The sequence below is a fragment of the Centrocercus urophasianus genome, unplaced genomic scaffold (assembly GCF_019232065.1).
Source record: "Centrocercus urophasianus isolate 14NV4802_14NV808 unplaced genomic scaffold, USGS_Curo_1.0 seq_12, whole genome shotgun sequence".
In the NCBI taxonomy this organism is placed as follows: domain Eukaryota; kingdom Metazoa; phylum Chordata; class Aves; order Galliformes; family Phasianidae; genus Centrocercus; species Centrocercus urophasianus.
In genome coordinates, this window is record NW_024884364.1 from 50,174,628 (window position 1) to 50,193,449 (window position 18,822).

Here is an 18,822-nt window from a genome sequence, read left to right on the forward strand (position 1 = left end):
AGCAAATGTAATACTATATTTTAATCTTCTGCATTTTTTTTGAAAAAAAAAGTTATATGTCAGTGTCTTGTTTCATTTTTATAACTTATCAAACAAAACTGAAACTGCCATAAAATTGTTTGACCTTTCATGTTTCACTAGACAAGCTTTTTTATCTTTGCTGAATTTGTAACTGAGTTTAGACATCGTATACTATAAAGCAAAAAGTATTTTTATCAGGATGTGATTAGCATTCGTCATCAAATCTTTATTATTTTCATTTTGTAGCTTTCTGATTTTAATTATTGTCAAAATCCAATCTTATATGAAGGTAGCTGCTCATTAATTCACACACAGAATGGAAGACTCTTGTTTTTTTGCCCTCCTGACATGATATCTCCATTTTTCCCAATCACTGTGCAGGCTAGTCAGGTCACCTACTTCTCTAAATGCTTTTGGGCAACTCAGTGCCTTTTGTGCCCTAAGACACTTGAAGTCTACTGTGCAATCACTGTCTCCAAATCACACTAGCAGTGAATGAATCTCTGCACAGACACTTTTAATACCAATAAGAAAGAATGTCTGACCGTGAAAATTGTTCTCAGGGGAACTTTCCACCATAGAATGTAAACTCCAATGTAAACTCAAGATGACATTCTAAACTTTAGGAGGTGAGAATAATCAAGAAAATTTAAGGCCACAAATATTTCAGCACGTTTAATTTATTTTATTTTTTAATAATTATCTCTCTCTTCTTTTTTTTTTTTTTTTTTAATGTGTGCATATTCAGCATAGCAGTATTTACACAGCTTTAAGCTACTTAGGATACTATCAGAAGGGAAAACAAGTAACTTTATTTCTCGTCTTCATCACTGATTATTGATGTTTATCTCAAAAGACTGACAAACTATCTTGTAAAACAAAACTTTAAATCCTTAATTCATTTAAGTACTCTTGAAAAAAAAGGAAATCCAGACTAGACTAGGAAAGAGTTTTTGCTTAAGTTTCACAGCAGTATTCACTGTTAAAACAGATGTCTACGGGAAAAGAATATAAGCTGTCTTTTTCTGTTGAGAAGTCTAGGAAAGATAAATACATTAGTCTCAGATTAGGTTGGAACAACTTGAGGTCTTAGCTTAGGTAAAGATGTATTTGATGCCCCCCAAAAAATGATGGAATGAGGGCGCTGAGATCATCAGTATGTTTCTTTGCCTTTTCTCTACCAAATTTTTACTCATGAATAAAGCAAAATGTGATGCAGAATTACTAACATAGCTACTAACTTGAGTTTACTAATGTTCAGATACAATACAAATGCTAGTTGTCATTTGGTTTGTAATGGGAAGTTACCGAAAAGGAAGTTGGGAGACTTTCCAGTGTGAATTGTGAGAAGAATGCAAAGCATTTCTGGAAATCTCTGCTTTGTATACCAGAATCCCACTAAGATTATTTTTTAAGGATAAATCTGAAAGTTAAATTTGAAAGGGGAAAGATTATTCACCTAAGTAACACTACAGATCAATTGAAATATTAACATAGATACAAGAAACAAAGTAATCTAACTGCAAATCTGATGAAGGGACTGTTATAACTAAGATAAACTCTTCAAGGCACAGATAGCAAGCAACGACTAGGAAGGCCCAAAGAGAATATTTCATAAATATGGTAAGGGTGCTATTCTGTAAGTGAGAGGCAGTTACAGAGGATTAGAGGGGGTTAGTACATCTCTATTACTGTATGCATTTTCAGAGTACTAATTCTTTCTGAACCCTTAACAGCAAATCTATGGAAGCTGCATGACAGTCATTCGTGAACAGAAGATGTTTAAAATCTCAACATTTCATATGAATGCTTCCGTAACAGACTGGTGTTTCAGTGTTGGAGGCAATGAGAATTTATCAAAAGCAAATATATTTCTGCACTCAAAGACAGCAGAAAAACATGGCTAGCTGTACTCAGTAACTAATTATCCTTATCAAGATTCAACAATTAAATATCACAAAAGTAGGACAGAGCATTTGTATATATGTTTCTGGAGAGTGTATTCATTACACCATTTTCTCCTGGTCAAAACAATTATTTTCTATTCTTATTCTGTGTATTCCTAAGGTTTGTAAAGAACAAAGGAAGTAATTAAATGTCACATCAGCAAATCAGCTTATGTTCTGCAAAAGAACTGTGATATTATTCTCCAACATTTCCTATTGAGACAGACCTCAAAGTTCTCTTTATCTGCTAAAACCAGTCATTCACTTTTTATGAAAAGTATGTGGAGGTACTTACAGCAGCCAGCTGATGAACTACAGTAGAACTGCACAAAAGTTGAAAATTACTGAGAAATCTAGGATATGGGGTTGACTATCTCAGTTCTAAATTGGCAAGAACACTCAGGATAAAATCCCATAGACGTTACAGGATTATAGGGACACCTGCCACTTTTGTGCCTTATTAAAATTATACTGGTTTGAAAAAGCAATTCTAGCAGCACTTTGCCCTTAACACCATGCTGAGGATGTTCAAAGCTTGTCCTGTGGGATGTGGTGTGGTAAATACAAAGGAACTTGTATTATTTTAACTCTTAACATTTTGGCCCTAGTCAGGACTTCAAGGGACAGATGGGACATTTCATCCCACTTTCAACTGCACAGACAGCATCCTTACCTTTGGCTTTGGTTTTCTCTCTAATTTTCTGCTAATGGCCATTTGACATTTGTATGCTACTGCTCCCTGCCTGTGAGTCGCTGGCAGCCGCCTCAGCTTTCCTCTTTTTCCTTGCCAGCTTTGCTAGTAAAGTACACTTTCTTACACATATTAGAAAGGAACACTATCTGCTACATTTCTGACTGCGTGGTTAAACTATGATACAAAATTTACTGCTTTTCTATTGTAAACTTCACTTTTTTTAGTATTATTGTTTATTTAATGTAGCCAAATCTCTAATAAATACAGTTTGTTTGAAAGACTGCGATGGCATTGTTTTCAACCATAAAAACCTTTCCATATCATGGTTGTTGATTTCAATTCAGCCCAGTTCCACTGACTCCAGTGTAGTTACATTTTACACAAACAGAAGACCTACCCCAGAATGGTTAAAAAGGAAAAGGTGTAGATCAGGACAGGTCTCTTGCTTTTCTGTGTGCACACTTTAATTTTTTTCCAAAGAAGTCCCTGAAAAAACCATATTTAAACAAAATAAAATTAAACAACAACAACCAACAAAACAAACAAAATAAAACAAAGCAAAACAACTAAACAGTATAAAGGACCAGGATATCTGACACTTAGAAACACATATTTGTGCTACATAAAGATCTCGATCTTAATGTAATCTTATTCTCTTTTATGTCTTCTTCAAATCTCAGGGAAGAATAGCTAATGCACGAGTTGTATGAAACTTGGTAATATTTACATATAGAAGGAAGGGTTAGTTCAAATTAAAAAAAAAAAAATCTGTTAGCTCATCTAAAAAGACACTTCTTCATAAAGAAGATGTAGTATTGAAATCTGTCAAATTGATATCTTTCCTTGAATCTCAACTGCATTACAGTTTTTTTTTTTTCCTTTTTTTTAAAGCCCAGTCTTCCCAAAACTACCTAAACAACAATGTTCTGACAAGCTATTATTAGCAGAGACTGGTCACTGATCGCCAACTAATGAAATGCAGCAAAAGGAAAGGAAAAAAATACAATGTGATTTCCTGTGACAATCCACTGGGAGCACTAGCAAAGAGGAACTACAGAAGAAAGAAAAGAATTAATTATCTGCTCTTACTATATGAGGAGCTGAAAAAAAGAAGGTCAGACTCTACCCTTAGATGAAAGTGTACCTCTCTTACATCAGGAAGGCAGAAATTTCTTTAATGGAAGATAAAACCATTATTGCAGATTATGTTAAAGTTAACCCGACCACTTACATCAATGGGACATTTCATATCAACATGGGAGACAGGAACCTGGTCTTAAAACTCTATTTTGGAACCAGAATACCATAACAGTATTCCTATATGTATACTACTGTGTGGGCCTTGATCATTTTTGACAGGGAAATAAAAGAATCTACCAAAAGGGAATGAAGTCCTATTTTCAGAGATACTAACGAACATACCACAGACATTTTGTTAAAATATTTTTTTCTGACTACCCCAATCTACCCCAGTTTGTATGTGAATAATTCTATTTTAAAAAGTTCTATTTTCAAACACCATGTCTCAAAGCCTCTGAAACCCTCTGGTACAGTATTTCATTTACTACCCCTTCTTTCGATTCTAAATACAGTAATATTTACCATTTAACTCTGATATAAAGTTTTTGAGTTAATTCATTAAGGCTTCTTTTTGACAAAACTTGTTAGGAAGAAATGGAAAAATAAATTTTCTTCACTGTAGAAAGAAACTCTAACTTCAGATTTATAAACTTCAGAGCTATGGAGTCCCAAAACCTTTCAAAATGAGCACCTGAAAAACATGTAATGACAAAGGCTCCTTACACTTTTTAATTTAATGTATTGATTGCAATAATTCCAATACGATGCAATGATTTTACAAGACAAATTACATAAGTTCTTATTGTAAATAAAGAAACAAACATATTCATTATTTATTTACTGTGTCTGCTTAATCAACTCTATTCTGAAATTACAAAGAAGCATTTTGGTATCTTTCACACAGCCTAAATGCATCCATACTTTTCACGCAGCCAAAAATAGTACCTTCCACAACCTTCTGTGAAATATTGACACATTAAGCTATTCTTTTATTTCAAATAATTAGAATAAAGCTAAATTTGGGTTTGCAAAAAGAAAAAAATCATGTTTCTTTTCTGGGTCAAGGCACTCTGTTCTTTAAGATCAAAGCATATTTGCATTTCTATTATTTCTTGTTTGTCTGCTTTGTTTTTAAATTTCAGTCTGATTTAGAAACGGAATTAAAATCAATACTTAACACACAAATACCACTACCACTAGCTAAAATCTAAGAGCCTAAATCTTTTATCCTCATAGTACAGAAATGATAGATTAATTTTAAAACCATACAAACTGAAGCACCAATGGGCCAAGTTAACTACAAATAATTTCAATAAACTCAATATGATGCTGCAGCATGATATCTACCCACTAGGTTGCTAAAAGGACACATGATACAAGAGGAAGATGCTTTCCCTCTTTCTGTTTTGTTCAGTCCTACCATGCTTTCCTTGGAAGCTTGCTAGGGAAAAGGAGGTAAAAGAGGTATCTCCCTTTTGTCTCAATTTTTGATAGCAGCAAGCTGCAAGATCCATTGAAGCTTTAGAATACAACTTCATGCTAGTCTAAGAAAGAGATTTGATTATCCTGGAGTTTCTCTTCCATCATCTCAAGAAAACAATTCAGCACTTTAGATGTTCCTTTGTATATTGTGCTTACTAATGTAACATCAGTTGGGTGTTCTCAGAGTTTCTACACCATGCCTTTCATGGCAATATGTTATAAAAAGTTTTTCATTGCTGGATAGGGAAAGGAAATAATTTAAAGAGAGTAACTTGTATACAAAATATGGGAAATAAGCCAAAAATAAAAAGAAAACAAAAAGAAAGCTTTTCAAAATAGTAAAAAATATCTTGAGTATATTAAATGAAATGTGTAAAGAAAAGAAAAAAACAACAAACCAAAACGGCATTAAAAAAAGAGAAACAACTAAGAAAGCGTAGTAAAGATTCAACATTATTTTTTCCTAAGCAGCATCATGAAACAAAACATAAATGACTTATTTTACAATCAGATAGTGGGGAAAAAGCTGGATAACATCAAAGCTGTCAGTCTGCCATCCTGCCCTTAACTAATCCATAGAATCATAGACTGGCTCTAGTTAGAGGAGATTTTAAAGATCATCAAGTTCCAATCCCTCTCCCATGGCCAGACTTGCCAGTAACTAGATCAAGGTGCCAGGACCCCATCCAACCTGGCTTTGAGCACCAGCAGGGATTCAATATCCACAACCTTTCTGGGCAATCTGTTCCACTGCCTCACCATCCTCGAGTAAAAAAATTTCTTCCTAACATCTAAGCTAAAGCTCCTCTCTTTTAGTTAATGCTATTCCCCCTTGTCTATCTCTGTCAGACTGCTTAAAAAGTCAGACCCACTCCTGCTTGTAAGCTCCCTTCAAGTACTAGAAGGCTGCAGCAAGGCCTCCCAAGAGTTTTTCCTTCTACAAGCCCAATTCCCTCAACCTATCTTCATAGGAGAGATGCTCCAACCCTTGATCATCTTTGTGGCCCTTCTTCAGATGTGCTCCAACAGCTACCCGTACTTCCTGTACTGAAGACCTCAGGCTTGGACACAGTTCTCCAGGTGTGGCCTAACAAAAGCAGAGCAGAAGGGGACAATCCCCTCCATCTTCCTGCTAGCCACCCCTCTTTCATTGCAGCAGGATACTGTTGGCCTTCCAAGCTACTAGCACATATTGCTGGCTCATCTCCAGCTTTTCATTCATCAGTATCTCCAAGTCCTTTTCCACAGGGCTGCTGTCAATGAGTTCTCCCCATTTGTACTCTCACCTGGGATTGCCTCAACCGAAGTGCAACACCTTGCACTTTGTCTTGTTTTACCTCATTAGGTTCTCCTGTGCCCACTTTTTGAGCCTGTCCATGTCCTTCTGTATGGTATCCCTTCCTTCTATTATGTCAAGTGCACCACTCAGCTTAGTATCATCAGCAAACTTGCTGAGGGTGCACTCAATCCCACTTGTCTATGTCGTTGAAAAAGATGTTGAAGAGCACTGCTCCCAAAATGGACACTATCACTTCCAACCGGCCTCCATCTGGACACACAGCTTCTGACAATAACCCTGTGGCTACGACCAACCAACCAATTACGACATCCACCAAATAGTCCAGCCTACAAATTCATTTATTTCCAATTTAGAGAAAAGGATGTGGTGCGGGACCATGTCAATGGCCTTGCACAAGTCCATGTAGATGACATCAAACGTCATTACACTTGTATTTTCCCAAACCTTAAAAAGTCAATTATGTCTCTGCTAGTACAATTTTTTTTTTATTATTACTATTTAAAACACAAAAACCAACCAACCAAATAGAAAATCCCTACAAACTTTTTGTAATGCAAAATGTACAATACCTACTAGAAGAAGAATGATCTTGTATTATTAGCATGCTTACTTATTATTGTTGTTTTAGCAACCAAAAGTATTACCAAAAAAGAAGCAAAAAACCACAGTTGACAAAAACGCAGTTCTACCAACTCCATCAACAAGAACTTATTACCACCAGGAATCTGAGCCTTATAATTCAGCCAGTTTGAAAAGAAATTTCAATTTCATGTCAATTTACTAATACAAATCATCCTGCCAATTAACAATATTCACAGAATTATAGAATCTCTATAGAATGGTTTGGATTAGAAGGGAAATTAAGGATCACTTAGTCCCAACACCTCTGCAAAGGCAGGGACATCTCTCAACAGACAAAATTGCTCATAGCCCCAACCTGGCCTTGAATACCTTTTGGGATGAGGCATACACAGCCTCTATGGACAACCTGCTCCAGTGTCTCATCATCCTCATAGCAAAGAACTTCCTCCCAGTGGAAGTTATCTAAATCTTATCTTATCTAAATTTACCCTCTTTTAGTTTAAAGCCTTTACCCTCTTGTCACGACACAACCTGATTCTCTCTCCAACACTGCTGTACTGAGGTGCCCACAACTGAAAACAGTACTCAAGGTGGGGCCTCACCAAGTCCAAGTACAGGGGGAAAATTACTTCTGTAGTCCTGCTCACCACACCATTCCTGATACAAGCCAGGACACTTGGCTTTCTTGGCCATCTGGGCACACTGCTGGCTCATATTCAGCCGACTGTCCATCAGTACACCAAGATCCCTTTCCATCAGGCAGCTTTCTGACAACTTCTCCTCAAGCCTCCAGAGTTCTCTGGGGTTGTTGTGACCAAAATGCAGGATCCAACATTTGGCTGTATTTAATCTCATACAATTAACCACTTGGCCCATCAATCCAGTCTATTCAGGTTCCTCTGTAGTGTCTTTATCAAAACAGAACTTCAGTACTGTTTTTGTTAAATAGAACATGAAAATTCATATTTAACAACTAGGATACATCTACTGTTGAATAGCTGCTCATTAAGAAGGGGATCTGTTATGAGAAGACAAAGTGCCAGTGGAAAAAAAATGACATAACTGTATGGTTGTATCAGAAGATACAAGCATAAAAAAATTCGTATTTCCCATTTTGTAAAACTGGATATTGTAATATACAAAGTTATTTTGTGCCTTCTGTGTAGCTGTACAAATGTACAATTATTCATGCACACTATCAGTTGTATTGAGGTACTGGATAATCCATTTAAAAATTTTCTGAAAGTACAAGGAAGGGGTGTGGATGAGGAGGTTTAAACAACCAGATTAAAAATTCTCGCTTTTAGTTTCTCTGCCTCTTTATTTTACCTTCAGGCTTCTTTCATTGATATGTAAGCTACAACAGTAACATACTTCACCTACTAGCTCAACTTCATTCTTTATGAAAACCATGATTGCATGCTCTATAAATAACTTGACAGATATTTCTTTCTGTGTTTGAAGCATAGAAGAAAAAAAGGATGGTAAAATCATGTTCATAAGTCAGTGTTGAAGGTTTCAGGTTCAAAATAGGGACACAATCTCCAAAGATAGAAAAGGGAGCTGTAAATCACATCCCTGTCTTTCATCCTGATCCAATTCTCTTTACGATTATCATACACTTGTGGTATTTCTTTGAGATGGAGGAAATGTAATTCCACTTAGCAGCTTCACAGTACCCATATTAATGTTATACAGAGTCAAATTATCAACAAAACCTTTACTAGCTTCCATTAAACTGTGTTCTCGGTCTGTATTTTTGAGATTCTCTACCTTTAGGATGTTAGTCTTAATTCTGTATCATGAGCCCTACTCAGTGTCCTTGCTTTTTACTTCTTTTCAGCACTGTTTACGTATAACCTTCATCCAAGTATACAGAGAAGTTACTACGTTCCATATTAGTTTTGGCTTAAACCTTTATTGTGCTCTCAATCCCAATGATGACTCCCCACCCACCTCAAGCATGGAGCAAAAAAAAAAAAGTCATTTATGTGGTAGATCAAACAAAATGTTGGCTGCACATTTTATTGCAGACTTTCATATCCTCATAGTCTGGAGAATCTCTGGGATTCTGCTATTTCAAGGTCATCTGAAACAAGTTGTGAGCTTTCTCCTACCAGTAGATATTTGCCTATCTCAAGTAAAGTATTTCTTTTTCTTCACTGATTAGAGCATTTTGATCACAATATTAGATGTCATTTCACTGTTTTGTTTTTTTTGTTTGTTTTAATTAGGATCAATTTTCAGAAGTTTATTACTAACAGAAAACCTTTAAAATTTTGAAAGTGGTAGTATTAATTTGTTGTAAAGTGAATAATGCACTAGCATATTTTGTGCTGATAATTTAACCTGTGTCATATCAGATGCAAATGAAATCTGTTCAGCAGATAGCAACAAATTTTGAACACACTGCTGCTACTACAACAAGCTACATTACACTGAAATTTTCTATCATAGAGTATGCATTATTAAGACATTACTTAAATCTGGCTGATTAAAAAATGATATAGGAATGGCTGTTTAAAATCTACTTTAAAATCTTGTAAATAATGTTACAAGGAGATTTGCTGTGTACAAAGATGTACTATAGAAAAAGGAAATTGTACTTAAGGAGGATTAGATAGCTCAGGAGGCTTATCAGAGAGTAAACAGGAGTCTTGTATCACTTACCTTTTAAATTCAGTCCTGTTCAGTAGTGACTGAAAGTCATTATTATTTAGTGACATATAAAATGTGTTTGGGTTTTAGCCCAGATCACAACTGGAAAGCATCCACATCATAAATGGCAGAACTACAAATTTCTTTAATCTGCATTCTTATTGACAATTTTCCCAGATCTGACCTGAAGACTTAATGTGCTTCAAGAGCTTAACTACTATAATAGCTGAAAAAAAAAACAAAACCAGTCTTTTATGTTAGAGTAAGTTCAGGATGGAAGATTAGAGTGGAAAAATACTATTCATAAAGTACTTAACTGGCTTCATACCTTATTCCTAGAGTTACTAGCTGAACATCTTTAATGATAACACAAAAAAAACTTAAAAATAAACCTAGACTTCTCACATATAGCTGTATCAATTCAGAAAAGCAAGGTCAAGAAACATACCAGGCATCACTCTCCAGAACTTTAGTTTCATCTTTTAAGTTTTCAGGCTCAGCTAAGATTATGTCACATTCATCAGAGCTGGATAAAACAATTTAAGTCCGATTATCTACCATCTATAATATGGTGGTATCATTCTGCTTTGATTACCTTTTAAATTGATTTTGCACTGTTACGAATTACTACATCAGGTGAAAAATAATGACAAATTAAGCTCATTTTTAGGGACAAAGGAGAAAAAAATGATTCAATTCTATTTTATGAATTTCTGCCAAAAAAAAAAAAAAAAAACAACAAAAAACCACAAAAGAATACTCTTAAGAAAAAGATCAGTCCTTAGATGATTGTTTCCTCATCTGTGGTTTATTTTTTTGTTTATCTCTGAAGTCCTTTCTTTGCATTTAGACACAAATATTTACTTTGTTCAGTTCTAAAATGGATCAGTATAATAATAATATATAATTATATATAAACAATATATAATTAAATATATATAATTATATAATAAATAACTATGAAATTATATATCCAAATGTGAGAATATTCTTCAATATTTCTCCCTGATAAATAAATAGGAAGTGAAATCTCTTCATTTTTTTAATTGTTTCCTGGTGTCTTTACTTAAACTCATTCAGTCTGAGATTATTAGCATGCTGCTGTTTGTCTTACATAAACTCTACAGTAATGAAAGTTTCTGATTACAGATGTTTCTATGAATTATATTAGTGCAAATTTCACTTTGAATAACATTAGCTATTGAAATATTGTGAGATTTCATTTTAAATAGCTAAGGTTTACAAGTTCTTTTCTAGATTTCACATCTTATTTTTTGCTTGTCCATCACTAGATATAGCAAGAAAACAGTGTACAATTTAGTAAGGAAATCCTATTTAAGATATAATCAGCATTCTCAATATCTGTAATCACTGTAGTAACATAATGCATTTTGCTTCTGTTTTCTTCAGTGAATAGCTCCTTGGATCCTCCAGACTATCTCTTAGAAGCTATTGCCTGATTTGTTTTCAAAATATAAATCAATTTTAGCAACTAGTTTCTTTCCCCTTTTTTTGATCATCTCAGAAGATGACAGAATGGTTAAAGGTTGGAACAGACCTCGGGTTCAGCACCTTACTCAGACTGGTTGCCCAGGCCCATGTACAGACAGCATTTGAATATCTCCAAGGAGGACACTTTACATCCTCCCTAAGCTACCTTTGCCAGTGCTCCATAGTAAATAAGTGCTTTCTGATGGAACCTTCTTTGCTACAGTCTGTGCCCATTTTTCCTGTCAGCAGGCATAGAAAGAGCCTTTTGTCTTTCTTGCCCACTCCTTCAGGTATCTATAGATACTGATGAAATTCCCCTGTGCCTTCTATTCCCTATGTTGAATAGTCCCAGTACTCTCAGCTTTTCCTCACAAGAAAGATGCTCCAGTCCTGTAAATCACCTTTGCAGACCTCTGCCAGACTTTCTTCAGTAGCTCTATTATCTCTTTTGTACTGGAGAGACATGGAGCTACTTTCACAATATAGAATTTTACTGAACCTTTTAAGATATTTCAACCACAAGCTTAAAGTAAGACACATTAAGATCCCACTCCTCTTATTCTAATTAAGTAACATCAGATGGCAAAATTTTTGCATCTTAGCATAAGTTGATCCTAATACACAATAAAAGAATATGGCAGAGAAGCAGTTAAGTTTTTTCCAGCTTGAAGGGCATTCTAATAATAAAGACATCCAGCATAGTTACCTTACAGGAAACTAGCTTGTGCCAGACTACAATTTCTGAGACATTTTTACACTTCAGACATTCACCACTGATTGTTCCACAAGGGATTAAAAACTGGTTAGTAGGCTTACTACTGTAAACAGAACAATAAACAGCCATTTCCAAAAGTGGTGTTGAATTAGTCTATCTTCATGCAGCTTATATACAAGTCCACAGAGGGCTTCAGAACTCTTCACACTGCTAAGACTAATGAAATTAGTGTTATGCAATTTAGAGTAAAAAAAATCATTTCTGAAAATATCCATTTATTTTCCTATACTGAATTGAAGAAAGCAAGAAGAGAGGAAGGAAAAGAAGGATAACACTCTTTTCATTCACTCATCATTTCTTTTTCCATTTTAGACTACAAGATTATTTTATCTGCTCTCAGTTGAATTATAATTAATAGCATTAATAAGGTGCTTAGCCTACATTGAAACAAATTTAATATTATCCAGAGAATAATTCTCTAAGGCATGTCACATACAGTGACATTATAACTGAATGCCTTAAACAATGGATTCTGTTAAACACATATCAGTTTGCAAAAATAGTAAAAATACACAGACCTAAAGTTTATTCAAATACTTTATATTTACTATTTTTGACATGGACTGTAATCATACTCTTCAATGTTGGTTTAACAAGTCACAAACGTGAAACAATCAATAGAGTATTTTACTTATGTTTTATATCTGTTTTTCACCTCCTAGCATGGAGATTGTCTTTTAATTAAATTATTGCCCAATTAGGTAATTTAATTTAAATAAATAAACAAATAAAAAGGGAGAATTGTCTTTCGTTTAGGATTCTTAGTCAGAGTGGACTTCTCTGCCTTACTTTTAGAAAAGAAATTGTTCTTCCTCTTGCATATGACAGCTAGAGCTTTCTTTCTGACACTAATTGGTCTCAAATCAGGGACAGTATTTAATTTGCATTTCATGGCCCAATTTGATATAAATTTTCCTTTACTCTTATTTGACAACTGTAACACTGTTTCTGTTGTTCTCCTCCAGGTTTTTCTTCTTTTTTTTTTTTTTCTTCTCTTTTTAGTCATCCATAAAGGACTGATATTTCTCAACACTCAACAAATTGTACACCGGAAATTTCTATTAGAAATGAATTGTAGTTGGTGATTGGCTTCCTGGAAAGTGTCAAGCATTTTTGATGATATACTATAATCATGTTTTCCATACATTCATTATGTATTTATTATGTTTATAATATTATATATTATTATATTATGTTGTTATTTATGTAAAATTATTATATTATATTATAATAAATATTATATATTTATTATGTACTATCTTTAATTAAAAGATTGTGTTGCATATTGCTATATATGGCATAGTTTATTCTTATTTATTTTGCAAATTACATTCCTTTGTGCATAAATACTAATTTTTGTTTAACAAATGATAATACAACCCGTTGTAGAAAGCTAATAGTTTTCTTTTTTTCAGCTTTTCCAGACAATTTTGTTTAATTTTTCTACTAATGTCTTAAGAAGTACTCAAGGAAATCATGGTTACCGGCATCAGTATATATAAAAATAAATGTACTTTGTCTGATATAGTTGATTCATTAAGACTGGAATTTTCAGTGGAAAATAATGGAAATAGTGCTCTCATCAATTAAAAAAAAAAAAAAAAAAAAAAAAAACTATGTTTTTCTTTCAGTCTCTATTAGAATGTTAGACATAGCCTTCTTTTATCATATTAATAATAGAGGAACAAAATAGCAAAGAAACTAAACACATCTGCTGCCTCCCGGAGCCAATATGCATTCTGTCCAAAGAGAGGAGTCTTATAAGACATATTACACACCAAATAGTCAAATCCTCAGCTGAGACAAAATTTGGCATTTGTACACTAGTTTAAATTAGCCAAGAACCTGTTTCCTAATTGGTCTAGCCCTACTAGTTCTGATGCTCCTATAATAAAGGCCAATACTAGAAGAAACTCATGTTTCTCTTCTCTTGAGTTTTTCCAAAATTCCTATGCTATCACTACTACATTTTTATATCTGATTTATCTCAATCATTCCAAGTCACATTTTGGTGTCCTGCAGTTTGAAACAGTTTGTGTGACACATCTCTTAAAAGCCTGTGGTTATTCTGGCTTTCAATCTGCTATCACCTCTGCATCATTGGATAGTCTGAAGCAGGAGCTGCCTAGGTTTCCAGTGTGTTTAAACTCCAGAGCCACTCTTCTCAAGGGGGGAGCAAAACCCAAAGACAGCAAATTGTCAATTGGGCTAGAACATCCTTGCTAACATGGAATAGAAAAAGAAATAGAAAAATCAAACCCAGGCAGTGAAACAAGCTTACCACAAAGACAATGCAAACCGAAATGACAGGACTCATGAATACCCCTATGCAGTGCAAACTCTTGATTTACTAAATACAGGTTGGCACTGACGGAAGTGATAAAGATTCAGGATGTAATACATATTGAATTAAATCCTATTTCTCTTTACAAAATCAGACATACATAAGAGCTTTTTTTTCTACTTAGTCCATTTACCCCTCATACTGAAAGCCATTCCTTACAAATGCATACAGTTTCTCCCAAATAAGGTTTTTTCCCAAATTGTTTATTTCTGCAAGTATTGTACTGAATAAACTACAAATCATTAAATATACCTTGTTTTTGGTCCTCTAACTTCTGCAACTAGAATTCTTGATGCAAAAGATGCAGAAGAATATACACAAGGTTTATCCACACATGCTTGCATAGTTTAAAAATACGAGGGCTACTCCAAAACCAGTGCCTCTTAATTTATTGTGTTGGTCTACATCAGAGGCAGATGGTGGCATGGCAGTAATGGTTAAACCTTCCCACCAACATTCCACTACATTTTGCTGCTGTGTGATAGATGGCATCAGAGGGACAGTCTGACAAAATGGCATTTGACATGGAAGTGCATGTAAAGCAAAGCGGGTGGAATTTAATTCCTCCATGCAGAAAAAATGGCATCCGCTGACATTAATCAACACTTGCTGGACATTTATGGACACCAAACAGTGAATGTGAGCACAATGAGGAGAAGCATGGTGCATTTCAGCAGTGGTTACAGCTACATGAAAGATTAGCCAACTTCCAGATGGCCACGCAGATTTTTATAAGCATGGCATGCAGGCTCTTGTTCGTCACTGGTAAAAATGCATAGCTAATGGTGGCTTATAGATGTGAATTTGCTCTATCAAGTAGAGTTATTTTACTCTTAGTATCTGTTGTAGCTTCCATGGAAATAAATAGGAGGCATTACCTTCAGAGCACTCTACATCCATGTGCACCAAAGCTGAACTCGTGAACAAGGAAACACCATTTTCATGAAGAAAGTCCACAATGATTTACCGTTATAGTCAAAGAAGAGAGTAAGTATTTGTAAGACATAACAAATTTAATCACAGAGTAGTTATTATATTTTATCTATCTTTTTCCCCCTAACTATTAGGCTCAATTATGTGTAACATACTACAGATATCTACATTGCAGAATTCTATGTTTGATGGACATGCCTTCACTGATACTAAACTAAGATCAACATACCTACACTCCAATCCATTTCTTCCACAGCATCTCCATATAATCCATGCCTGCTTTTTCCTCTGAACATTTTTGAAGCATATAGAGCAGTATGGACATGAAGATAAGACAGGACAAGAAGAAATGGTGCATTATGGTTCCTGGGGAAAAAGAAAAACAAAACAAATAACTACAATCATAAAAAACTTAGATTTAGTCTATTTTATTAAAAAATTTTGAAGCAGAATTGTTTTGGAGCTCAAAAAAACCCAAAATGAATACAAAGTAGGATAAAGTATCTGATTACAAGGTAAATCCTGAACACACAACAAACACACAGAAAGTAAAAATTTTCAACTAAGTGCACACTGAATTGAATGCATTAAAATAAATAAATAAATAAACGAAATTAATCAATTACTGTTTGCTATCTCTGTAGAAAGAGATTTTATTTAAAGCCAGGAATCTAGCAGATTCTGGCTACAAGAATCTATTAGTTTTAGAAGTATATGTTTAAGAGCCCTAATGCAACTGCTGTCCAGAAACATACCCATTTAGTACAATGTGCATATGTATATACAGTCACTTTCTTCAACAAGGTCGTATGGAAGGTAATAAACTAACTAGACTATTGTAAGAACCTGGGCCAATACCATAATATCAGACTGTATCAAACCAAATATACTAGCACTTTCTCCTTTATCCAGACTAAGGTTTATGACAAAATCTTCTCCTGTTATTTAATGAGGTATTTTTATGCATATGATTAGCACGTAACAATAGAAATACATTGCATTTTTATAAGCTGCATCAAGGCATAAATATTTTTAAAATGCATATTAATACAAAGGAATTGTTCTCCTCTCACTGTAATAAAGTCTCTATTGTTTTAATTCTACTTCTTGAACTGAGATGAAGGAGTGCAATAAACAGACTCTGTAAATTTTGCTGTTCATGTGATACGTCAACATGATATTTACGATCAGTTCCAGCAGGCTGTGAAAGAAAAGCTCAAATAAGAACATTTCTTTATGCATTATTTATAGAACTTTACTTTAAAGTGTGCAGTACCAGCTGAATTTACTACTATACGCTGTAACAACATTTGTAATGCATTACACATACTGTAAATTTCAGTTGAATCACAAGAGCACTACCCAGAGAACTTGTCTGAATCTCACCTTAAGACACTCAGCTAATTATAGAGCACTTTTGGGGTTATTTACTGTATTTTCCCTTGTCACTTCTCAGGTGGATTATATATATGATTCATGCTAACATCAAAGGAAAACTAGATAGTTCCTCATGCAGTTAGTTCATCCATCTTTTAAAGGGATGGAAGAACAATCCAGATGTGCACATGCAAATTATTCATTTAAAAAATATGTATTCTAATCTATCAACAAAATTCATAAAAGAGATTCATATGACATCAATATTTTGACTGATATTTTGAAGGAAAATTAAATATAGTATGTTTTGATGTATTTATCTTCTCTCATGGATTGGATTTGCTCTGGCAGAAGTTGCATGGTTAAAACTTTCTTATTTTACCTAGATTATTCACTGGATAACTGTTTCTGGATGGGAAGTTTTCTCCATGAATATATCTCCTTTTTTAAAAAGAGGTCAAGTAATCACAGAATAAATAGAGTATCATGTGGGAAATTGAAAAGGAATATTTGAATTCCTTTCAGATAACTTTTCATATATAACCTTTATGATCTCAGTACTGATAAATGTATTATAAAGTAGAGATTCCCAAAAATAAAAATATAATATTTCTCATAAAATATACATTTACCATGAAGTTTGTATTGATTGTTATTTGGTAGGTCATATGTGTGGGAAATTTTCATTATTGTAGCAAAAATAATAAAGGATGCTTCTGAGTCAATTACAAAGACTGAAAATGTCAGCATTTCAAATAAAAAAGATGTACATGTATAAATTTAATGTTCATTATGTGTCTTAACCTAACACTGACCCTTCATTAAAGAACATTTCTGCAAGGCAGTTGTTTCGTTGCTTTTTACAATCTCAATTCTTTTACTGCATCTTAATCTTTAGCTTTTTCCTAAATCACAGTTCACTGAATTGAGTGCAATACATAAATTTTAGGGTGGAATACCACAAAAAAATACACTTTTTACTTGTAACAGTGCAGGCATGATTTACTTTTCATGCAAACTGTCTTGTTCTGATTTTACAGATTGTGCATACTTGTAAATGTATATGTGTATTGCTAAAGTAAGTCATTTTCAAAATACAGCAATTCTTTTCTTTAACGGAACTGATATAAAGATCATACTTTCATAAAAGGCATCCAATCAATGTCTAACATACAGGGGCACTAAATCATTCTCTCCTTTGCAACCCAAATTGACAGGTTCTGATTGACAGCTCACTGTCAGCTGGAGAAGCGTCTCACCTATTAATATCCTATAAAAGATCACAGGCAGCTATTTATCTCCTGCCAAAACTCTTTGAGGAGAATTACAAAAGACTACTTTTAATATGACCTTGAAATGGAATGACAATATCAGCTAGTAGGTAGGAGAGATATCTGACAATAACAGCTTCATTCTCCTGAATCACTTCAGTAAACAGCTTCTTCAAAGATGTATCATCACTATCTTTTACACACTTCAGACACAGGGAACTTCAGCTTCTAAAGATCTGAGGTTCACTTACCAAAATCTAGCAAGGAATTTTTATCAAAACACAAGTCACATTCTTTTCAATCTACTGAATAGCAAGATAAATTACATGGTTCCAACTTATGACATTCCTTAGAATACACGTACCTGACACTGAAAACATTTAAATGCATCACACTGCTGGTAATACCACTGCACTATATGGTATTAAATTCTGCTTATTTACTGTGAAGAGTCTTTGTGTCATTCAAATATTTAATTCAGGCTTGAGCTATTAAAAGGACAGCTTTAATATGAAGTCACCCCTCACCTAACAGGTCCTTAACTCTGTTGTTGTTCTTGTTATTTCATTTCAAGTATTTGCTGAACTAAAAGCTCCCTGGGTACTTCTGTTTGTCTTCGTAAGCACTGATGTTCATCCAAAACCACTGTGGCAGAGCAATAGGCAAGGTTTAGTATTTGTAGGCCTGTGGCTGTCAAATCAGAGGGACATTTTCTGCATGATTTAATTCCGGACGCTAAGTGGGAACATGACATGACAGGGCTTAGTTTTACTTGCCCTCAATAAACTCTATATTAATCTTTAATACGATGAACAAGTACTACCTTTCTGAACAAAAAACTTCTGCTAATGTAAAATTGTCCTCAAAT

General features: G+C 34.2%; 1 protein-coding gene across 6 annotated transcripts in view; it reads right to left on the minus strand.

The window, feature by feature from the left end:
• LOC122155673 (steryl-sulfatase-like) overlaps positions 1 to 18,822 on the minus strand; it is a 99,955-nt gene that overhangs the window by 47,694 nt on the left and 33,439 nt on the right. For all 6 annotated transcript variants that reach the window (XM_042809736.1, XM_042809733.1, XM_042809735.1 and 3 more), the window contains one exon: positions 15,536 to 15,672. In XM_042809736.1, the coding sequence (XP_042665670.1) occupies positions 15,536 to 15,672 (137 nt within the window). The remainder of the gene's footprint in view (positions 1 to 15,535; positions 15,673 to 18,822) is intronic.